The sequence below is a fragment of the Coregonus clupeaformis genome, unplaced genomic scaffold (assembly GCF_020615455.1).
Source record: "Coregonus clupeaformis isolate EN_2021a unplaced genomic scaffold, ASM2061545v1 scaf0148, whole genome shotgun sequence".
Classification (NCBI taxonomy): domain Eukaryota; kingdom Metazoa; phylum Chordata; class Actinopteri; order Salmoniformes; family Salmonidae; genus Coregonus; species Coregonus clupeaformis.
In genome coordinates, this window is record NW_025533603.1 from 557,501 (window position 1) to 582,363 (window position 24,863).

The 24,863-nt window shown below is 44.1% G+C and overlaps 1 protein-coding gene across 1 annotated transcript; it reads left to right on the top strand.

The window, feature by feature from the left end:
* The first annotated feature begins 17,390 nt into the window (after nucleotides 1–17,390).
* LOC121585513 (interleukin-11-like) lies at nucleotides 17,391–24,499 on the top strand. Its single transcript, XM_045213750.1, has 5 exons — nucleotides 17,391–17,800; nucleotides 18,791–18,957; nucleotides 21,927–22,019; nucleotides 22,168–22,329; nucleotides 22,621–24,499. The coding sequence occupies exons 1-5, from the start codon at nucleotides 17,794–17,796 to the stop codon at nucleotides 22,804–22,806; spliced, it is 615 nt and encodes a 204-aa protein (XP_045069685.1). The 5' UTR covers nucleotides 17,391–17,793; the 3' UTR covers nucleotides 22,807–24,499.
* Nucleotides 24,500–24,863: the final 364 nt, after the last annotated feature.

A 24,863-nucleotide genomic window follows, 5' to 3' on the forward strand; every position in this document is an offset into this window, starting at 1 on the left:
AACACCCTCTCCTGTTGGAATGAGATGCTATCGCGGTGCGGTCGACTCACCCCCTCTCTACCCCTCACCTCCAATGTGCCGAATCAGTGGAAGAGAAACTCAACGAATATCCCTGACACCACACACACATACACACATAAACAAACACACACACACACACACGCACACACACACACACACACACACACACACACACACACACTAATATGGAAAAAAGCCTGTTTGGAGCGAATATGAGGGCAAATATTATTCTTCCTGAGCGTAACCACGGTGAGCACCTCTGACCTGGCAGTGAAAGTGCTGAAACAAAAAGCCCAAAGACTTTTTCAGCTCCTTCAAACGAGCGCTACATAAAATAAACACAGCCATCAGATCATCAGCCTGTGAACATGGGGCAGCGTTACCCCGTGCCACCCGCCTGCCCGCCCAGCCTACTGCTCTATGGGAGTTAAGTGTGGGGTCCGCTCAGTCAACACCATGACGCAAAATGGAACAAGCCTCCGACAGAAGCCCCGGGGCTGACGGAATAAGGCCCCTGCCCACAGCCCCCCAAGCCCCTGAGAAAGGGAGAAAAAGAGAGGAAAAGGTAGAGGGGGAAGAGGAGAGGAGGGGTGCAGACATTTTAGGAAAAGACCACCAGGCCCCAGTCTGCAGCACTGACCCCCTCCCCAATACACACACCCTTCCAGAGAGCCAACGGCAGGACAGACAGCCGACAGAGAGAGAGAGAGAGAGAGAGAGAGAGAGAGAGAGAGAGAGAGAGAGAGAGAGAGAGAGAGAGAGAGAGAGAGAGAGAGAGAGAGTGAGTGAGCAGAGCAGAGCAGGGCAGCAGGGTGATTGGTGGCGGTGGCTATAGCCGCCTTGGGAGCCTGTGGGGCTTAGCTGGCTAGCCAGGCTAACAGTGGGCAGCCTCAGCATGTAGGAGCTGACCTCACAGGGGCTCTTTATAAGCTGTGTGTGTGTGTGTGTGTGTGTGTGTGTGTGTGTGTGTGTGTGTGTGTGTGTGTGTGTGTGTGTGTGTGTGTGTGTGTGTGTGTGTGTGTGTGTGTGTGTGTGTGTGTGTGTGTGTGTGTGTGTGTGTGTGTGTGTGGAGGAGCTGGCGTAACCTGCTGGGTACAGGAGTAAACACATTTGTCCCCTGGGGAGACCTGGGCTTCTCTTCTGCCCCAACCATAACCTCAGAGAGATTCCACACACACTCACACACATAATTCCACATACATATAGAGATTTATACACACACTAACCCTCCTAGTCCATCTCTAACCTCATACACAGATTCCACCCTCCAAGTACCACATACTGTAGAGGGATTCTGATTCCACACCCTCCGTCCTGTTCTAATCCAATAAACTCTCTCTCTCTCATAATAAATGGCTTCTGCTTGCTGATACAGTATTAGAGGAATCATTCATTGTTGTACAAGATAAAACGCATTAGGGGATTGTATATGACAGTAGGGCAGGCTGCTTTAGGATTTATGACATGATGGGCTAAGGCCAGATGTGAGTTTTACTAACACACATACGCATATTGCAAAACACACACACACACACACACACACACACACACACACCAACAGCGACACACCCAACGTCAGTTACATACCATGAGGCAGCAGATCACCTTCTATTGCTTCTAGGGTAAATAGTGTATGTAACTCCTCCCAACACCATTTCTCAACCCTACCATCATATATAGACTACTGTACAGTACATACCATATATAGAGATCATAGATCACAGTTCCCCCCCACCCACCCTACAGCATAGTTTCAGGCCTCACCTCGCCGTGCGGTATGTGCTTGCTCACGGATGAAGGATCCTGGGAGGTGATGTAATCCAAGGGAAACGGGGGGAAACTACCCTGGTGGTAAAGTAATTTGATCCCTCCCTGGGCTATTTAGCTCCTGCCTAAAACCATTACTTTCTGCTCCCAGATCAGCCCCAGCATGCACAGAGATGAGGTTAAAGCCTCCTAGCTGCTCCCAGTGCAGCTCAGAACTCAGCGACTCCCAGCAATTTAGCTTAATCACTTCATGTGGAGTTGGATGAAGTTGCTCATAGGAAGTGATCCAATGTCAGTTTTGAGTCCCTTCCCTGCTATGGGTTGATTTGGAACTGGAGCTAATTCCAGTGGCACACTGATGTCAGTGCAGACAGAGGAACAGGGCCTACTGACTCACACTGCCCACATGAAAAAATACTACTGTACTACACACTGTATATCCCTCGATCATGTGTAGTACTTACTATAGAATGTTGTAGTATACTGTAGAATACTATATAAATATTACAGTATTATCCACAAAAAAAACACCGTAATAAATACTTCAGAACAGTCCTCAAAAACACTACAGTTTTTTTTTTATATAGTAAATATTTAATTTGCAAATACCCTGCCCATTCCCGTCCCCCCAATTTGTGCCACCCATATGTGAGAAACCTAAATGCCAAGTATAGACCATATATTGTGTTCCATACAGGTTATACACACACCCTTCCGACTCCCGAGTGGTGCAGTGGTCTAAGGCACTGCATCGCAGTGCTAGCTGTGCCACTAGAGATCCTGGTTCGAGTCCAGGCTCTGTTGCAGCCGGCCGCGACCGGGAGACCCATGGGCGGCGCACAATTGGTCCAGCGTCGTCCAAGGTAGGGGAGGGTTTGGCCGGCAGGGATGTGGGTTCGTTTCCCACGGGGGGACAGTATGAAAAAAAACTAAAAACTAAAAAACATGAATGCATTCACTAACTGTAAGTCACTCTGGATAAGAGCGTCTGCTAAATGACTAAAATGTTATAGAAAGAGCAGAATCTCTGAACTATCCATTCAGTCCTACCTACCTACCTACAGGTTATGAAAAATGTCCTCTTTTAGTATTTCTCCAGTAGGTTTCCTCAAGGAAAAAGCCTCCACTTCTATGTCAAAGATAATAAAACAATAACACTTTAGTAAATACTACACTAATGTTCCCAAAAACACTACAGCAAATACTACAGTATACTACAGTCTGCAAAAACACTACAGTAATTACTATAGTATATACTACAGTTTCACTACAGTATTTATACTATACTAAACTGTAAATACGAGGGTTTGGAACAGAAATTATATTCCAATTGTTCAGTTCCAACAGAAACCAATGTTCTGGACAGAAAATAAAGTTCTGAACTGGTTCGAACAAAAAAGGTAATGGTTCATATAGTACATTTTAGTTCATTTTTTAACCTGTGAAATCAACATTGTTTTTACATTTTAGCTCATTAATTTACTCCACCAATTAGCGTTGATAGAGCAGCTTGCTGTGGAATGGGTTAGATAGTTGTTGACATGTTTGATTGGCCAGATAGGCCTAAGTGCAGGTGCGAGATGTGACTGAATTTCTTTGTAAAAAAAATACACATACACCGGATAGGTGCAGTAAAATGTGTTGTTTTACAGGATCAGCCATATTAGTACGGCACCCCTGGAGCAAATGAGCCTTGCTCAAGGGCACATCGACAGATTTTTCACATGGGAGCACTGAGGTATATGAACGGGGGGGAGTGAGCGAGAGAGAGGGGTGGACATGGAGGGGGCTTGGCTTGAAGAGTTCAGCATCATGACGTGAATTGGAATGTGTTAAGGCTATTACTAGTATTATAACTTCTCCAAATTACAGAATTATTTACTAGACATTGGGAATATTATTTTTGGAATTTGAAAATAACGGTTATGTTCCGGAACAGAGATCACTTTCGTTCCCAGTTCTGTTTCCGTTCCTCGAAAAATTACTTTATTTTTAAATGTTGTGTTCTGTTCCCTGAACCGGTTCCAACCCCTGGTAAATACTACAGTATACTACAGTAAATACTACAGTGAAAAAAACACTACAGTGAATACTACAGCAAAGTCTCTCTATTATGGAATACTTCGGAACAGATTTCTTAAATTAAAATAACTTGTCTGAGACCTAAAGACTTGTGTAAGCTCCCCCAAGCTAACGTATAGGCTTTAGCTCAGTAGGGTAAATACCATCTTGAGTCATACGGGGGACCCAGGCTCGATACCCAGTCGGTCACAAAGAGGGTCCAGTGGAGGCAGGTGGGATAGCTCTGGATAAGAGCGTCTGCTAAATGACTAAAATGTAAATGTAAATGAGAAAGGGCCTACTGAGTCACACACAGCTAACGACTCACCACTCAGAAATCAGGTAGTGATGCAGCCATCTCCACCTCTTCCTCCTCAATGTCAGACCTGCCCAATCACACACAGATTAGTTGGGTTTGTCCTTACTGTGACATACTTCTCTCTCTTCCCCCTGGCTATGGTATGTCTGTCTGTTGCCTTTGTGTCCTACCTCTGTCTCGCTATCGGGTCATCCTGTCCCATCCCTCTATCATTCATCATCCCCCTCTCTTTCTCTGTCATGGGCAATTCCACGGAAATGGAATTGTGCTGAGACTCAGATTTTTCACTTAAAATGTATGCCAAACAAAAACCATTGATTTCAAAGTTTAGCAAACCATACAACTCTATGCACAAGGACTACTTTTATTAATTTACACAAAACATTTTACAGATTCAAAGTTTGGTAACATAATTTCTGTAAAATCTCCCTCCGTTTTTTATGTGTCCACATTTTCTCAAAACTCTGTTAGATATCTGCTACGAATTAAGATTAGCGATGTCTGAAGAAACAATGGGGTGTCAGCTATGACATGACACATTGACTTTGAAAAAATCTATTTTGGTTATTGAACTACAGTAAGTGAAGTGGATTTACACCCGTTAAGAAAATTGGGGGTAATGGAATATCATCATGGGTCCCTGATCTGTACTACACAGAAAAGCATAATGACGGATATGAAAGTCATTCTCTTCATGGGGATGTATCCTGAATAGGTACACAAAGGTAGAAATATACAATATCCTCCTGGCTATTATTTTAATGAGACAGACCAAATCTGAACCAATCATAGACCAATCATAGTTTCACAAGTTTGGACATCAAAGTACACTACTTTAGAGCTCAATACAGAACAGTAGAGTAGAGTTCAGTAAGTACAGTAAAGTACAGTACAGTACAGTAAAGTAGAGTATAGTTCAGTACAGTAGAGTTCAGTACAGTATACTTCAGTACAGTAAAGTAAAGTAGAGTATACTTCAGTACAGTACAATACAGTACATTACAGTGTACTCATCTCTAGTGTGCTCTACTGTGTACTGTACTGAACTCTACTTTTCTTTACTATACTCTACTGTGCTGTACTGTGCTGCACTGCACTGTACTATGCTGCACTGTACTGTACTGTACTGTACTGTGCTCTTCAAACATGTGAACCCAACTGTGGTTTGTGATTACTTTGATTTCCCATTGTAGACAATTCAATAGCAGAAATTCCATGACCAATTCATTAGGAAATTCCGTTACCGATTTGGAAACGGAATTTCGAGTTTTAATCACTTAATAATTCATAAACAAAATTGATATCAGTAAAAACACTATAACTAATTCATAGGTCTACCTTTACTGGTTACTTCTGTGAACTTTCATTATCCTCCCTCCTCATGAGGGAGAAAAATTCGAAAATGTCTTAAAGATATGTGGGTTTTTGGTAACGGAATTTCAAGGCACAAGGCATTGTTTCTTAAACTTACAGAAGGCAGAACATTTTCTCAAAAACAAAATATAAGTGTTGATATTAGTAGGTGGGGTCTTTACTTCAACATTATTGTGTTTAAATGTATTTCTAATACCTTTTAAGTATTTTTCTGGGAGATGTGTTCTAAGACCCCGTTTCCATCTGTGTGACCAGAAATCAAAGCCTTTGCTTATTCCAAATTTTTAGAATGGACAATGGTTGAAAAATGTATGCAGTGCATTCGGAAAGTAATCAGACCCCTTGACTTTTTCCACATTTTGTTACGTTACAGCCTTATTCTAAAATGTATTACATTGTTTTTTCCCCTCATCAATCTACACACAATACCCCATAATGACAAAGCATTAGCAAATCTATAAAAAAATTTAAACTGAAATGTCACATTTACCTAAGTATTCAGACCCTTTACTCAGTACTTTGTTGAAGCACCTTTGGCAGCGATTACAGCCTCGAGTCTTCTTGGGTATGACGCTACAAGCTTGGCACACCTGTATTTGGGAAGTTTCTCCCATTCTTCTTTGCAGATCCTCTCAAGCTCTGTCAGGTTGGATGGGGAGCGTCGCTGCACAGCTATTTTCATGTCTCTCCAGAGATGTTCGATCTGGTTCAAGTCTGGGCTCTGGCTGGGCCACTCAAGGACATTCAGAGACTTGTCCCGAAGCCACTCCTGCGTTGTCTTGAATGTTTGCTTAGGGTCGTTGTCCTGTTGGAAGGTGAACCTTGCCCAGTCTGAGGTCCTGAGTGCTCTGGAGCAGGTTTTCATCAAGGATCTCTCTGTACTTTGCTCCGTTCATCTTTCCCTCGATCCTGACTAGTCTCCTAGTCCCTGCTGCTGAAAAACATCCCCACAGCATGATGCTGCCACTACCATGCTTCACCGTAGGGATGGTGCCAGGTTTCCTCCAAACGTGACACTTGGCATTTAGGCCAAAGAGTTCAATATTGGTTTCATCAGACCAGAGAATCTTGTTTCTCAAGGTCTGAGAGTCATTTAGGTGCCTTTTGGCAAATTCCAAGCGGGCAGTCATGTGCCTTTTACTGAGGAGTGGCTTCCGTCTGGTCACTCTACCATTAAGGCCTGATTGGTGGAGTGCTGCAGAAATGGTTGTCCTTCTGGAAAGTTCTCGCATTTCCACAGAGGAACTCTGGAGCTCTGTCGGAGTGACCATCAGGTTCTTGGTCACCTCCCTGACCAAGGCCCTTCTCCCCCGATTGCTGAGTCTGGCCGGGAGGCCAGCTCTAGGAAGAATCTTGGTGGTTCCAAACTTCTTCCATTTAAGATTGATGGAGGCCACTGTGTTCTTGGGGACCTCAATGCAGCAGAAATGTTTTGGTACCCTTCCCCAGATCTGTGCCTCGACACAATCCTGTCTTGGAGCTCTACGGACAATTCCTTCGACCTCATGGCTTGGTTTTTGCTCTGACATGCACTGTCAACTGTGGGACCTTATATAGACAGGTGTGTGCCTTTCCAAATCATGTCCAATCAACTGAATTTACCACAGGTGGACTCCAATCAAATTGTACAAACATCTCAAGGATGATCAATGGAAACAGGATGTACCTGAGCACAATTTCGAGTCTCATAGCAAAGGGTGTGAATACTTATGTAAATAAGGTATTTCTGTTTTTTATTTGTAATACATTTGCAAAAATTCATAAATACCTGTTTCCGCTTTGTCATTATTGGGTATTGTGTGTAGATTGATGAGGGACATTTTTTATTTAATCCATTTTAGAATAAGGTTGTAACGTAACAAAATGTGGAAAAAGTCAAGGGGTCTGAATACTTTCCGAACGCACTGTCTATGCCTTAATTTCTAAAACAATATAGACTCTTAGCTTTCATTTGACATCCTATTTGACATACTCCTATGAACTTCACATGTTTGTGCTCATGGGTCATTTTACATGGAAATGACCTCATCCCATTCTCTTCCCCCTGGCGATTGTCAGTCTGTCCTCCATCATTGCGTTGCATCTTTCTTTCTAGCTGGTCATCCTGTCCTGTCCCTTCCCTCTCGTATTAATCATCCCCTTTCTCTCTCTGTCATCCCTTTCTCTTCCCCCTGGCGATTGTCAGTCTGTCTATTTTCTTTCTGTTGTCCCTTGTGTTCTTTCACTCTATTCCTGGGGAATTTCCATCTTATCTATGACTGGGGAGCATTCCTGCCATTCCAGCCATTCTTCCGGGCACTGCAAGGGGTCCAGCCAGATGCAGGGGCGTCTCTAATACAAGACAGACACTGACACAGCCAGGGCTAGGCCAGGCCAGCCCACTAACACCAACACTGACCTTCTCATAGACCCACAGAGAGGGAGAGGGAGTAGTGGAGAGAGAGAGAGAGAGTTGGGGAGAGAGAGATGGAGAAAGAGGGAGTGAGAGAGAGATTGGAAGAGGGGGGGAGACAGGAAGAGGTGGAGGTGAGGGATGAAGATAGAGGTCTGGAGAAAGAAAGTGAGAGGGAAAGAAAGGAAGAGGTGGAGGTGAGGGATGGAGATAGAGGTCTGGAGAAAGAAAGTGAGAGGGAAAGAAAAACAGAAAGCGAGGAAGACAACGAGAGGACAGACAGAGAGGTGGAGACAGACAGAGAGAGTGGGCGGGTGTGTAATCGCAGTGTATGTAAACTGACACAAAAATAGAATGTTGAAGAATAACCTTCATTTCCAGCCCCTGACTCACTGCCTGATATTGTTAAAAGGAGGCCAGTGAAGCGTTTGTTGCTCTTCCAGCAGAAGTTGTGTGTAATTGGGGGTGCATTAGTGGGGTCAAAGTGCGTGTAAACATTCTCTACTAGAATAGAAGAGTTAAGATGACTGTCATGACTCACTAAACTGATCATGATAAAGGTGGTTAAGTGGCTTCATACAAAACCTAGTGAGTTTCAGTTGTTGTTACTGTACGGGTGAGACAGTGAGAGTTGAGAGAAATGGGGGCAGGAGAGGTCAAACACTTACAAATGAAATATGTTTTTCTGGAAGATATCTTTAAACGGAAAGATACCCGATACTCGTTATTACTAAGTCTGATAATGATTAATCAGGGGAATGCAGGCGGAATACACGCTACCCTACTCACGTTACTCCTGAGTGGCGCAGTGGTCTAAGGCACTGCATTGCATTGCATCGCATCGCAGTGCTAACTGTGCCACTAGAGATCCTGGTTCGAATCCAGGCTCTGTCGCAGCCGGCCGCGACTGGGCGGCGCACAATTGGCCCAGCGTCGTCCAGGGTAGGGGAGGGAATGGCTGGCAGGGATGTAGCTCAGTTGATAGTGGGTTCATTTCCCACGGGGGGCCAGTATAAAAAAATATGTATTCACTAACTGTAAGTCGCTCTGGATAAGAGCGTCTGCTAAATGACTAAAATGTAAATGTACCCTATTACATCATAGATATTAAGGAAGTAGGAAGTGATTGGACAGGTCAGTGTATGTAAACATTGACATTTTTCTTTACACAGTATTATGTAAGTAGCATATAAACGCAAACTCATACGTAGAGGATTAATATAATCTCTACAAACATAGATTTACAATTGGGTTATGATGAAACATGAAGATAATTCACAGATTCTGCAGATAATTCACACACAGACAGGAAATACAAAAATGAACAGGTAAACATGCACAGTCATAAAAACTCTAATAATTCCTTGTTGTCTGCTGTTGTTATCTGTGTGTGATTTATGATGCTTGGGGTTTAGTGGGTTCTATTGTAATGGCCGGTGATGGAAGGGCTCATGTGCGTCAGTGTGGACAGACACCCAACCAGGCTCTGTCAGATGTGTGGGGAGGAGAGGAGGAGGAGGAGGGGTTATAAATGGTTTAAATGGTAGATTACTGAGGTGGTGTGAGCTCTTATGACTCTGTAACAGACGTAAGCATGTGTGAGTGTGTGTCCACAAAAGGGCATCCTTACACACACACACCCTGTGTGTATGTGTGTATGTGTGTGTGTGGGGGGGGGGGACGACGACAGACAGACTGCGACGTCACAGAATTCCTGCTTCCTTTGTCCATCTGCCCCCCTCTCTCTTTCCCTCCTTCTCTCCCCCCTCCTCCCCTCTCTCTTTCCCTCCTTCTCTCCCCTCCTCCCCTCCCTCTCACCCCCCTTCTCCCCCTGGGGTGTTTGTCAGCAGCTTTCAGCTTCCGTAGAATAACATAATAGACTCAGTGTGTGGCTGACGCAGGGAGCATGGCACAGAGAGCAGAGGTGGTCAGCTCTGTTACAATACATCACACACACACACTCACAGACAGAGACGGTGAGGGAAGACTGACAAAGAGAGAGAATGCTCAAGTAAAGTCTCCTGGGCGACTTTGCTACACGCATAAGAATGTGCTAAAAATAGGATCCCTCACTCACTCTCTCTTTTTCTCTCTTTTTATTTTCTCTCTGTCTTTCTCTTTTTGGAAGTGGACCTCCTAGAGTTGCAGTGTGGGGTCACTCTGGGGAGTTGATGTAGCAGCCAGCCAAGCCAGCTGATGGAAATGTTTAACTGTTACTGGGCTGCTGAGAAAGATGTGTTGTGTTTTGTTTTTGTATGTGTAGTTTTTGTTGTTTAGGGCTTCTTGTCTTTACAGATCATTAAGCCTTCCGTAAAAGTATGGCTACTGCATGTTACACTTCTAATGTATTAAAGGCACACCTGCAGGAGGGGGAGAGAGAAAGAGAGAGAGAGAGAGAGAGAGAGAGAGAGAGAGAGAGAGAGAGAGAGAGAGAGAGAGAGAGAGAGAGAGAGAGAGAGAGAGAGAGAGAGAGAGAGAGAGAGAGAGAGAGAGAGAGAGAGAGAGAGAGTGGGTGAGATGAAGGTAAGAGAGATACAGAAGAGATGGACAGAGAAAGGCATAGATGGACAGAGAAGGTAAGATAGATGGAAGAGATGGAGAGAGAGAGGGAGAGGGATGCAGACAGGACACACACAATGACAGGGGAGGAAAGAATGTTTAGGGCGACTGAGAATGGCGGTGAGAGGAGAGGGAGCTCTGAGACTGGCATTGCTTCCCCAGCGCATTAACACTGGCCCGAGATGGAGAGAGCGAGAGGGAGGGAGACAGCCGGGCAGATGGAAAGAGTGTTTGCACAGTAAAAAGTTCCTTTTTGCGTGGGTTGCGTCTTCCCCCTCCCTTCCCCCATCCTTGCTCCTCTCCTCTCTGTCTCTGACCTATTGCTTCAACTCCATCATTCATAGATTTCTTCACTTGCAGACGCAAGACAACTTGGAAGGAGTGAGGGAGAAAGAGAGAGAGAGAGAGGGAACGTGAGCAGGAGAGCAACGCAGAGTGAGGGGGAGGGACGATTGGAGAGGGTTTTCGGCTGGCACTCACAGTCACACACACACACACACTGTGTTCTGTCACATACCATATAGTTCGGTTTCCAAACTAAATGTGTAAATGTAGCTTTATTAAAGAACAGACTTAAATGTTTCTCACTCTTCTCGCTTCTCTCCCCTCTCTCTTTCATCCCTTCTTCCTTTGTAGAGAGAGAGTATGTTAACTGATAGAGGAGAACTGTAATAATGATGCTGGTTAATGTCCTCTTCTAATGAGCCAATGAAAGGGAGCAGAACAGATGCACCATATCACAACACAACACAACACAACACAACACAATACAACACAACACAATACAGGACAACACAACACAATACAGGACAACACAACACAGGACAACACAACACAGGACAACACAACACAGGACAACACAACACAACACAGGACAACACAGCACAACACAACACAACACAGCACAGTACAACACAACACAGGACAACACAACACAAGACAACACAACACAAGACAACACAGGACAACACAAGACAACACAACACAAGACAACACAGGACAACACAAGGCAACACAACACAAGACAATACAGGACAACACAACACAATACAGGACAACACAACACAACACAGGACAACACAACACAACACAGAACAACACAACACAGGACAACACATCACAACACAACACAGGACAACACAACACAGGACAACACATCACAACACAACACAGGACAACACAATACAGGACAACACAACACAGGACAACACAGGACAACACATCACAACACAACACAGGACAACACAACACAGGACAACACAACACAGCACAACACAACACAGGACAACACAGGACAATACAGGACAACACAACACAATACAGGACAACACCACACAGGACAACGCAACACAGGACAACACAACACAGAACAACACAACAGAAGACAACACAACACAGGACAACTCAACACAAGACAACACAAGACAACACTGGTCAACACAAGACAACACAACACAGGTCAACACAACACAACACAAGACAACACAACACAGGACAACACAAACAACCAAACACAGGACAACACAACACAGGACAACACAAGACAACCAAACACAGGACAACACAACACAGGACAACACAACACAGGACAGCACAACACAACACAGGACAACACAGGACAGGACAACACAAGGCAACACAACACAAGACAACACAGGACAACACAACACAGGACAACACAACACAACACAGGACAACACAAGACAACACAACACAGGACAACACAGGACAACATAACACAACACAGGACAAAACAACACAGGACAACACAAGGCAACACAACACAAGACAACACAGGACAACACAACACAGGACAACCCAACACAACACAGGACAACACAACACAGGACAACACAGGACAACATAACACAACACAGGACAACACAAGGCAACACAGCACAACACAACACAACACAACACAGGACAACACAGGACAACACAACACAGGACAACACAACACAGAATAACATAACACAGGACAACACAACACAGGACAACACAACACAACACAACACAACATAGGACAACACAACACAGCCATATCTGCATTTAGAAGGCAGAGAGAGCCAAATGGAAAGGAAGAGAGTAATTGACACACATAATTTGTAAATCACATCCGTGGGGAGTTTTCCTAACTAAACTAGCCAGGGGTGAAGGGGGGTGGATGGGGGGAGCAGGCAGTGGAGGAGGGGGGGCGGTGGAGGAGGGGGGTATTGTCGTATATCACTTGGATGGAAGACAACAGCACATTAACCATGATCACTGACTGTGAGAAAGAGAGAGTGAGAGACGTCACTTTATTGCCCAATGACTATCTTCCCCCTGTGTGTCACTATTTGATTCTCTTTTTCCCAAAAAAACATTAACACACTCACTTGCTCTTTGACGTACGTAGATGCATAAGGGGCATGTGGGGAGAGGGGGTAGGGGAGCAAATTATGGAGTGGGGGGGTTAGGTTACCATAACAATTGGCCAGATAGGATGCCCTACTCGAATCACGCACTCTGAGGCAGGAATGGAAGGATGGAGTGAGGGAGGGGATGGAGGGAGGTATGTCCGAGAGGAGTGAAGCGGAGGTTATGGAGAGAGTTTAGGGGTCGTCCAACTACCCAGTCATAGTAGAGTAAACATTAACAGTATGCCGGCCCTCGTCCTTTCCCTTTGAGCGTAAACGCTGCTTATGTTTATTCTAAGGCTTGGCGGAATTCCCTGGAGGAGGAAATGATGGAGATACATCAAAATGATGAATTGATTACCCGCACTCCCAAAATCACGTGTGCCATTGGAGTGTCCTGTGTTTCCAGCGTTGCATCATGTTCAACATTCCCTCTGTTTACACATCCAAGGCTGTGAGGTAGGCAGGATCAGAGCCTTAACCTTCAGCTCCATTACACTACAGTCACTTACAGTAGACATACAGTAACCAATGGAGTCATTTGGAACAAGAGTTTTACACTATATAAACCAATTGGAATACCAGAAGGGTTATATGGACAATACCAACATTTTCAAATATATGTAAATGTAAAAACGAATGATGAATATTATGAAATCATTAGAATTAGCCCTTGTTGTATACCAGGGATGATCAACTTCAACTCCCAGCCAATCAGAGCACAAGGATCAAACCCAGCAGACACTCTGACCCATCAAAAGGCTTCATTTGACAGTGAGGAAACCATGTAAGAGACAGTCGCGTGCAAAACTACACAGCGCCAGGGTTTGTCAGGGCTACGCAAAGATTGACTAACCCAGTAAAGTTGGACTAAGTGAGTCAGGTTTGTCTGGCCAGAAGGGCAAGGGAAGGCAGTGTCACAGGTTCCCTACTCTCCCTCTCCCTCTCTGATGTCTTACTAATATTTCATACACACACGGACACAGTCACAGACATAGGGAGGGCTGTAGTAAGGCGCGACACAGTCACAGACATAGGGAGGGCTGTAGTAATTTGCGACACAGTCACAGACATAGGGAGGGCTGTAGTAAATCGCGACACAGTCACAGACATAGGGAGGGCTGTAGTATTTCGCGACACTGTCACAGACATAGGGAGGGCTGTAGTAATTTGTGACACTGTCACAGACATAGGGAGGGCTGTAGTAAGGCGCGACACAGTCACAGACATAGGGAGGGCTGTAGTAATTTGCGACACAGTCACAGACATAGGGAGGGCTGTAGTAAATCGCGACACAGTCACAGACATAGGGAGGGCTGTAGTATTTCGCGACACTGTCACAGACATAGGGAGGGCTGTAGTAATTTGTGACACTGTCACAGACATAGGGAGGGCTGTAGTAAGGCGCGACACATTCACAGACATAGGGAGGGCTGTAGTAATTCGCGACACAGTCACAGACATAGGGAGGGCTGTAGTAATTTGCGACACTGTCACAGACATAGGGAGGGCTGTAGTAATTTGCGACACTGTCACAGACATAGGGAGGGCTGTAGTAATTTGCGACACTGTCACAGACATAGGGAGGGCTGTAGAAAGCCGTGACACAGTCACAGACATAGAGAGGGCTGTAGTAAGCCTTGACATAGTCACATACATAGGGAGGGCTGTAGTAAGCCATAATACAGTCACAGACATAGGGAGGGCTGTAGTAAGCCATAATACAGTCACAGACATAGGGAGGGCTGTAGTAAGCCTTGACATAGTCACAGACATAGGGAGGGCTGTAGTAAGCCATAATACAGTCACAGACATAGGGAGGGCTATAGTAAGCCTTGACATAGTCACAGACATAGGGAGCGCTGTAGTAAGCCATAATATAGTCACAGACATAGGGAGGGCTGTAGTATGCCATGTCACAGGTTCTTCTGATGTCTAACATTTTAACACACACGATGGTATAGACCATGTCACAGGTTCCGTTCTCTCACACCACCAGCCACACACACTCACACACACTCTCACACACACACACACTCACACTCACACACACACACACTTAAAGTTCTTGAACACATATACAGACACCACACTCACACCACCAGCCTACTAATTACCCACACACATGCACACACACCCATCCACACACACTACCCCTTCTCCGAACACACACACACACACACACACACACACACACACACCATGGCACAGAGACCTTATTTCCCAACAAATAGCTCCCCATGAGCACACACACACACATATATAGTGACAGTGATATGAGTGATATGAGTTATCACCTTTGGCAGGTTGTCTAACAGACTCTCAGTGCCTCAGAACCACCCAGGAGACCCCCATCATGGCAGGCAGACAGAGAGAGAGAGAATGAGGGAGGGAGAGTGACTAACTTCACTCTTTCTCTTCTTCTTGCCCCAGCTGTGTCTTCAAACAGCCCTTTGATGTGGGAAATTAAAAAGAGTGAGTGTGTCAATATCTCCCTCGATCCCGCCACATTCATCCATTTCCTCTCCTTCTCTCCCCTTCTCCTCCTCTCCTCTCTTTTCTTCTCTGCTGTTGACCCAGAATGCAACTTGTTTCCCACAACACCTTTACCACCCAGCCTCCTCGCCACTACGCCCTCATAAGTGTCAGTGTGTTTATTTGTGTGTATCCATGTGTGTGTGTAGGTCCATCACTTAACACTTAGCCACTACCATTTCATTATTAGTGTGAGTGAGGGGTTCTCCCTTGAAGACCCGCCCTCTAAGCATTTTATTATTTTGTTGGTTTATGTGTGTGTCTGTGTGTGTGTGTCTGTGTGTATGTATGTATGTGTGTGTGTGTGTGTGTGTGTGTGTGTGTGTGTGTGTGTGTGTGTGTGTGTGTGTGTGTGTGTGTGTGTGTGTGTGTGTGTGTGTGTGTGTGTGAATGAGTAAGTGCTCCTGTATACAGTAAGTGTGTGCGTGCGTGTGTGTGTGTGTGCGTTTGCGTGTGTGTCCACGTGCGTGTGCGTTTGTGCATGTGGGCGTGAGTGAGTGCACATGTGCTCGTGTATACAGTAAGTGTGAGTGTGTGTGTGTGTGTGTGTGTGTGTGTGTGTGTGTGTGTGTGTGTGTGTGTGTGTGTGTGTGTGTGTGTGTGTGTGTGTGTGTGTGTGTGTGTGTGTGTGTGTGTGTGTGTGTGTGTGTGTGTGTGTGTGTGTGTGTGTGTGTGTGTGTGTGTGAGTGTGTGTGTGTGAGTGAGTGTGTGTGTCCACCGGCCCATTCCCCTGGGGTTTATGTCTATGCTGCATTAATCCTCTGTCTCTTCCTTGATGACTGGAAACTAATTTCTGCCTTTTTGCAACACTGTGCTACGCTTTACTGCACCTGACGGGGTGTTTCCAGGGCCACTTAGTCAGTGACTGAGAAAGTGTGTGTGAGACAGATAGAGCGTCAGGGTATGGGCTTGTGCACACATGTGTATGTGCGTACTTGCTTGCACGTCTTTGTTTGTTTGTGTGTGTGTATTCATGCTGCCGTGTATGTGTGTGCATTAAGCATTTTATTATTTTGTTGGTTTATGAGTGTGTGTGTGTGTGTGTGTGTGTGTGTGTGTGTGTGTGTGTGTGTGTGTGTGTGTATACTGTTTTAACCCCATCTTATTCCCCCTCCCTGACACTGTGTTACTGGACTTGAGTCCAGTCACTGTTTCTATGCAACACTTTAGGCCCCTTCTGGACAACACCTCTCTCCCGTCCCGCTCTGTCTCTCACTCTTTCCTTCACCCTGGAGAGGGAGAGAGGGAGAGAGGGAGAGAAAAAAGAAGGGGGGAAAGTGGAAATAACAGGATGATGTCTCAGGAGGGGCTGTCTGAAAAAAAAGGAGAGTGAGGGGGGTGAGAGAGAGGTGTTTGCTCTGTGTATGAACTATGAAGTGGGGAACGTGCCATATGTAGCAGAGTCCTACTGTAAAGCCACAGTCAGAAAACATCTTTAACACTCAGAGAAACACAATAAACAATGAGAGAGAGAGAGAGAGAGAGAGAGAGAGAGAGAGAGAGAGAGAGAGAGAGAGAGAGAGAGAGAGAGAGAGAGAGGGAGAGGTAGATCCAATGTATAAAGGATACAGGACTGGAGATAGGCTGATATAAAATTAAACAATGGCCTTTTTAAACTTCTGCAGTGATAGAGAGAGGGGGGAAGAGATTTGGAGATGGAAAGATAGAAAGAGGTAGATGGACTGATAAATATGTAGCGGGATGCGACGGAGGAAGTGTAGGCTACTGGAGATAGGGACAGGATGGACGAGAGAAAGTGATACAGACAGAAAAAAAAAATGAAAAAACAACGGAACATTTTAAAATTTGCTAAGGGAGACAGACAGCGCTGGGAGGGAGGGGAGGAGGAAAGAGGGAGCGCGTGTGTTTTTATGAATGAATGTCGGTGACTCAGTCGATGTGTCATACAGCCCAGTCTTTATAAAAGGACGTTTTAAACAAGCCTAAACATTTCACTGCGCGAAATTTTAACTTACACACACTCGCATCCCTCTCTCAGCACTCATCCGTCTATCCCTCCCTAACCATTTGTCTGAGTGTCTGTCTATCGTTACTATCAGTTCATTACCAGAACTGATCTCAAACTTGACTGAACAAAAAGTTTGGAGGCATTGTATTTTATTTATTTATTGGATAGTTCGCACTCATTCCTCTGCTTTATCATTCATTCATTCATTCTCTCGTCCTTTTCCCCTTCTCCTTCTGCAATCTCTTGCGTCCTTCACTCTTTTCGCGGAGTGTGAAAGCGAGAAGAAACTGGAGCACGTGACAATTTCCGGAGTTCGATTTATTTATTAATTTTCTTGCGTTATTTATTTAACTATTTATTTATTGCAACTCGTGCATTTATTTATTGGACACGAACAAAAATGAAATGTAAGTGCCTATGATCTTTTCCTTTCAAAAAGCCATTATTCTTTCAATAGTTTCTTAATTTTCTTATTGTCCTTTCTAACTTGTCTTGTTTAGTTAATCCTATGTCTAATATGTTGGCATAATAATATGCTGATACGATTCTGAGGGTATGATCATTGATTGGGCTATTCCATATTCAAATGCAATTACTGAGCATGCAAATGTTACTTAATTGGCTGTTTGCATAGCTAAGCATTGCCATGTTCAGTGACAACTGAGTGCTCCATTTGTTTCAAGAAGCCTAGACACTGACGTCTTATAGCAGCAGTTGGTTAATGTTTGAACAAGGAGTGATGCTCTCCTGAGTCCTGGCTTGTGCTTCTTGTGGTTCTCCTGTAATTACCCAGGCATTTATCATTTCAGCAGCAATTGGGACTTTCTTTACCTTGTATTTGAACTTGAAAGAGAAGGAATGAATGAGCTTACTGTTACAGAGCTGTCTTGGCTTAGGCTATGTAATTTATGTGGCATCCAACAACTGATGTATACTATTGCAGGTGTGACAATTGGAGGCATTCATGAAAGTCGATCATTGTGAAGGAGATCAAAATAATATTACAGTGTGTCATAGCATTTCATGAATTAGGCCAAGTGATTTGCATTTAGGACTCTGGTCACATCCAACAACTGATGTGCAGGTGTGACAATTACAGGCATTCATGAAAGTCAATAATTGTGAAGGGGTTGTTATTGTTAATAATATTATAATGTGTCATCTGATTTAATTATTTAGAGTGATTTGCATTTAACCTGTGAAAACATGACTCTGCTGGCTTTGTGTAACTCTGAAGGATTCCACTGCCAAGTCTGGGTTTATGTTTACATTATGGTGCAATATCTCTGGAGAGATGACAGCCGTACCCCGAGGTCATTATCATTATATCGACATGACAGCACTTCTCCGCGGTCATATAAACCTAATAATTGCTTCCGTTTCCTCCCACCCCGCAGTGCTGGTCGACTCCTCCTCCTCTCTGCTGCTCTCGCTGCTATTGGCCCAACTGCCTTTATTTACATATGCCGTCCCCGCCCCCTACCGGCGGCCGAACGTCGTGCACGAACTGGACAGATTGGCCAATCAGACGAAGAATCTGCGGCAGATCACAGCAGATCTATTGGTGAGTGGAATGTTAATGTACTCACTTCTGATGTCAGGATGGGGGGATTGCTATGCTGGTCTGGGTACTGTATTGATTGTGTGATAGCGATCATGTCATGACAATTTACCTGAGGCACATGAAAAGAGACTGGCTGAAGTTGTTGTCCAATAGCTCACCTTTATGACCCCTTAATAACTACTATGGTTTCATAGTGATTGCATAGAGCAGTCATAAGAAGCCATGCTCCTCCTGCCTCACTCTCCCTGACTTTGTGACGCAATACAACTCTGGACAGTTGAATTGGACAGTTGCCCTAGATGTCTTATTCTTCTTGTGCTTCTAGTTCCGACAGTGCAGTAATATCTAAGATATTACTGCACTGTCGGAACTAGAAGCACAAGCATTTCGCTACACTCGCAATAACATCACTAACCATGTGTATGTGACCAATACATTTGATTTGAAGTTAAGCTGCTTTTGTTGTGTCAGCCAGTGTATTAAGAGTCCATTAGCCGTGTGAGGAGGACAGCCAGGACTGGCGTCATTAGCCGTGTGAGGAGGACAGCCAGGGCTGGCGTCATTAGCCGTGTGAGAAGGACAGCCAGGGCTGGCGTCATTAGAGATTTCACTATGTGAGGTCAGCCTTAATCCAGACAGGACAGGACTGGGCTCGGAGGCCGACTGACCGTGGGGAGATCTGCCTCAACCTCCTGGTCTGACTGAGCCCTCATAGTAGGGGAAAGGTGCCTCTAGACACTGATCTCAGGTCAGTTTAGTGTTTCCCCCCCTAATGCTAAGGGTTAGGATTGGGGGTAGGTACGCTAGTCCTAGATCTGTTACTATGGACAACTTGTACCTGGAGTAGAAAACACACACACTCAAAGAGAATAGAAAGTAACTACCGGTAATAGTTATTTCTGGAACTGATTAACTCCGTTTATTAGCTGTGAGGAAATGGAATGTGGATTGGCACCTGTTGCTTATCTGTTGCTGTTTCCTGAAGTTGTTCTAATCTAGATGGCCAAGTAAAAGCGGCTGGGGAGTTTGTATTGAAATGGGAATGATTGCGGTGTACTTTAGGCCTACAGATGTGATGGAAGTGTCCTGTAAGCAATGTGTTTGAACAGGTGAAGCAGAACATATCCTTATCTTTGGTTATTCATGACCGCAAGAGATTCTATTTTTATATGATGTAAATCAGAAACCACATTTGTTTAAGACACGTAACTGAAAATAGTTACACACTCTCTAGTCTCTGGTAAGAGGATTGTTCAGTAAGTGTGTGTGTGTGTGTGTGCAGTATCTCTGTATGAGGACACAGTGCTATAGCAGTAGTGTAGTATGTGGGCCAGATGTGAGGAAGAAGCTTTATCAAAGCAGACAACGCTGCACAGCAATGGCAATATGCTGCTTTGACAAAATGTTGTGTTCGTTTTTCAATGACATGAAGGATTTATTTTGGTTTATTTTCTTCTTGTGCAGAGTTCCAATGAACAGGGGTCAAGGCTAGAAAAGAAAAATAGAATTGGTGTCATCGGAAAGTCCCTGCAAGAAAGCAATACAACTGTGTGTGTGTAATGTTTCTACATGTCTGTTGTGTGTTTTCATGTGTGTGTCCATGTGTTGTGTGTGTCAGAGTGTGTGTGCATTGAGGGTGCTGTAAATAGTTGTGGTTGTGTAGGTGTGGTGTTTAGTGTTTTGTTTTCGGTCGCCACAGCAAAGTGACCTGATAAAAATCACAGAGATTTATCACATTCCAGTATTTGCATTCAGGAAGATTGTTGGGGGGGCACACACAGTGAGGGGTAGGGGTGCAAGGTTCAGTCGAGTGAGGTCATGATGGAGAGAACGAGAGAATGAGAATGGGAGGATAAGAGAATTACAGGCTGAGACTGAGCAGATAAAGAGATCAGAGAGAGATGCAGGAGAAGTGGTCACCAGTGTGTGTGTGTGTGTGTGAGGAGCAGAGGGTAAGACGGAGGGTAGAGAGGAGAGGAGAGAGAGAAATAACCCAAAGAGGGGTGGAAGGGATAAGAGGGGTGGGATTGGATTAATTCTGAAAGAAAGACAAAACATTAAGCCACAAACATTAGTGGTGTTTTGTAAAAGACAGAGAAGCAAGTGAGTGAGGGAGGGATGAGAGAGAGAGAGAGAGAGAGAGAGAGAGAGAGAGAGAGAGAGAGAAGAGAGAGCAGAGAAAACAGAGAGAGAGCAGAGACAGAGAGAAGAGAGAGCAGAGAGAGAGAGCAGAGAGAGAGAGAGAGAGATATGAGGGAAAACAACAACAATAATAATAGCAAAACACGATGGTAAAAGCACAATGAGGACAGACCAACACAATAGCATGAGGAAGCATTAAGTGTACACAACCCATTGTGTACCACCATCCATAATGTTTTCCTAATGCTGTTATGTTTCTCCACTGATTGGTGCTCTGACGCACATGGCGTCAGTCACTGTTGTGCTTCACGTCATTCTCAGTCATTTACATTCTACTCATAAATCACTTCTTCACCTGTTAAGGGCCCACAGAGATACAGTAGCCAGTAGCGGTGCCCCCGAGTCTGCTGTGATGTGGTCTGTCTCCCCCTAGTGGTGGCTGTGAGTAGTGCAGACACACAGCAATACGTCATCTCACATTTTTTATAGCTGCGACCCTGGAGTTTCCCTGCAGCTCTGTGTTGTCTATCCCACTCTGAGCTCTCTTAGTCAGAGCATATGTTGTTCTCCTCCTCTCCCAGTAGAAAACATCCTGTGGTTTCAGGTCACTTGCTCTTATTGTTGACGTTTTCGGGTTACAATCTGGGTGAACTCTCCCTGACCCAACCACACTTTTCTCAGGGAAAGCTACGGTCTCTAGTCCTGGCCAGACCAGACAGTCATCTGATCTAGGTGCTGCTGGAATAATAATTTCCTTATGCTTCCGTGACTCTTGTGAGGATGTAGTTGACTGATGTAGCGTGTTGTTTTGTCTGTTTTTCTTACAGAAGGAACATGCGTTCGAGACAGACCCAGAACAGCATAGATTTAAGTCCCTGCCAGTAATGAACAACAGAGCCAGTGACATCAACTCCCTTGAGGTAAATGTATTTTAATTTGTTTGTTTGTGTGTGTGTGTCTATATGTATTTCTCCCTTCCAGATGTGTTCTGTTATGTCCCAGACATTGATACTAAATCTCTCTCTCTTTCTTCAACTCTCTCCCTGCCCCTTTTCTTCTATCATCCAGATGAGACCCATTCTCTCTCAGCTCCACTCGGACTTGAAGTCGTTTGAGCACCATTTTGCCTGGTTGAGCAGAGCATCAAGGAAACACCACCACCCTGCTCTCCCTAAACTGGGACAGATGATCTCACTCATCAAGTCTCTCACCAGCATGCTAGAGCATCAGGTAACTGCTCCGTCCAACACTAATACGGCTGATAGATACAGTATGCAGCGTAGTACATTTCTATAATTTGGATATTATATACATATGAGATTTTATCAGATAGTTCTACTGTTCTTACGCTGTGTGATGATCTAATAATGGTATAGCTCTGTAGTTCTTGCACTTAGTTTCAATCATTACATTACATTTAGGCCTGTTGCATCACATTCCTTGGATGGGAGGTACAGTAGTCTAGCCTAGCACTTCAGACAGGAAATCTAAACCCTCTCTCTCTCTCCGTTCTCCTCATAGATGGTGAGAGTTGATGCTCAGCGTCTCTCTCCTCCCTCTCCCTCGCTGCCACCTCCCCCCCCATCCCAGTTTGATGTGTTACAGTCTTCCCAGGAGCTGCTACTACAGTTCAGACTCTTCTGTGATTGGGCCCAACGAGTGTTCTCAGTGCTCAGTACAAAGTCCAAAATGTCTGCAGTACAATGATGATTCCTGAAGTGCTATAGTCTATAGGGATGCACAGAATCCACACTACAACCAATGGGGATCTACTAGCTTCAACCGGCACTACAACCAATGATGATCCAAGAAATCCACACTACAACCAATGATGATCCAAGAAATACACACTACAGCCAATGATGATTCAAGATAACCACACTACAACCAATTATGATCCAAGAAATCCACACTACAACCAATAATGATCCAAGAAAAACACACTACAGCAAATTATGATTCAAGATAACCACACTACAACCTTGTACTGTTGACACTGAACCTCCATCCTCATCGTAGCCAATGAGGGAGCTCCATATTCAAACTACAGCCTATGAGGATCCACCATATTCACACTACTACAACCAGTAATGGCCTTCAATATTCACTAACATGTCACTGCCACCCCATCCTCTCTCTTAAATACCTTGTTCCTGACTATGTGTTATTTATGTATTTATTTATTTATTGTTAGTTATTTATTTGATGTCATTATTTATTTGATATTGTAACGTGTCACTTATCATTTTTACTTACTTTATTGTCGTGAATTTAGTTTATTGTACCTTGTCAATACTCCTATTCTGTTCTCTCTCTCCCCCTTCATCCCACCTCCCAAAGTAAACAAGAGACCACACAGTAGCACTTCCTGACTTCTTACAGTCTCTAATGATATGGATTGTATTTTCAACGTTCATCACACCTGTCTCTTCACAAAGAGTAGCCTATTTCCGCCAGTAGATGTAGCAAACATACTTGGCTTGTAGCAAGCATATCTTGGGAGAGCATACATGTATTTTTCTTACAGTGCTGTACTTTACCTTGTAGATTTAGGGTTACTCATAGAATCTTCCGAACATGTTAAATGTGCCACCTGTTTGGTTTTGTAAACTGTTAAGAAAGAGATTGTTATGAACCATGCATCAATCAGGATGTCAACACAACATAGGGTAGATAGTTTTTCCATGGGTTTAGTTGCTATTTACAGAGTCTGTGTCCCGCATGGAAAAATAACAGGTGGCATATCTAACGCTGTGGTAAAGGTTCATGAATATGCCCTGTTGCTAAGCACTGATCTAGGACCTGATCTAATCTCTTTGCACAAACTTGTTAGGATTAGCCTTTTGAGTCAGCTGATTCTGAATCTGTGCCTTGGTACACATGATGTTTGAGCATTTTAGTGACATAAATAAGAAATGAAAAAACACCCCAAGCCTTAAAATACTATGTATTGTGATATTGTGATACTACGGTTCTGCACAGTTGTATATACTTGTACAATAATGTAAATTGTTGTATAAAATGCAATTGTGTATTATAGTTTTCTATGATATAATGTAGAATACTCTGTCAATGCTATCCCTATCGTTTTGTCGCAATATCAATATTATTATATTCTAGTATTTTGTTACAGTATTTACTATTTATTTAAGTTACTTTGGTGGAACTATTTATTTGCGCTGCAGAGGAGCAAGTCTCCTGTCGTTTTTGTACTTTTATACTGTTTTTATTCATATTTACCATTATCATTGCTATCATCCATGTTGAAATCATTGTAGTACCATGCCTGAATGCTGTGGAAAAGCTTGTGCTTGGGGTCTCCACCACACAGACTGACTGATTGGCCTAAATGTGAAATGTGTGCCTTGAAAAAAAAGTAAATAAAGAACATGAACAATGAGATGGGCTATTCATGTTACTTTGTCATCTTTTCAATATTAGGTAGGCCTACATATCATACTCTTTCTTTCTTTCCTTCCCTCCATCATTCACTTCGTCCAGCATCCTCCTGTGTCTCCTCCATCATCACACACAACAGGGCCTTGCCTACATTCTACCCATCAGGCACTGTAAGCAAGCACAGAGTTGATAAACCTGTTTCCAATGAACCTATAATAAGCCTTTTTATATTGGGGGTTTTAACATTCAAATAATGTGTGAATTCAAGTACTAAATCACAAATTAGTACAGTATTATATATATTTTTAATAGATATAGAGACAAGATTTGACTGTTGAAGCTCTTACCCAATGGCAGTGGTGCAT

What these genes read in the sequence shown, in the direction of transcription:
- LOC121585513 (XM_045213750.1), top strand. An exon ending in AGATCACAGCAGATCTATTG is followed by an intron (nt 18,958 to 21,926) that starts GTGAGTGGAATG and finishes TTTTTCTTACAG; the next exon opens with AAGGAACATGCGTTCGAGAC. An exon ending in CCAGCATGCTAGAGCATCAG is followed by an intron (nt 22,330 to 22,620) that starts GTAACTGCTCCG and finishes TTCTCCTCATAG; the next exon opens with ATGGTGAGAGTTGATGCTCA.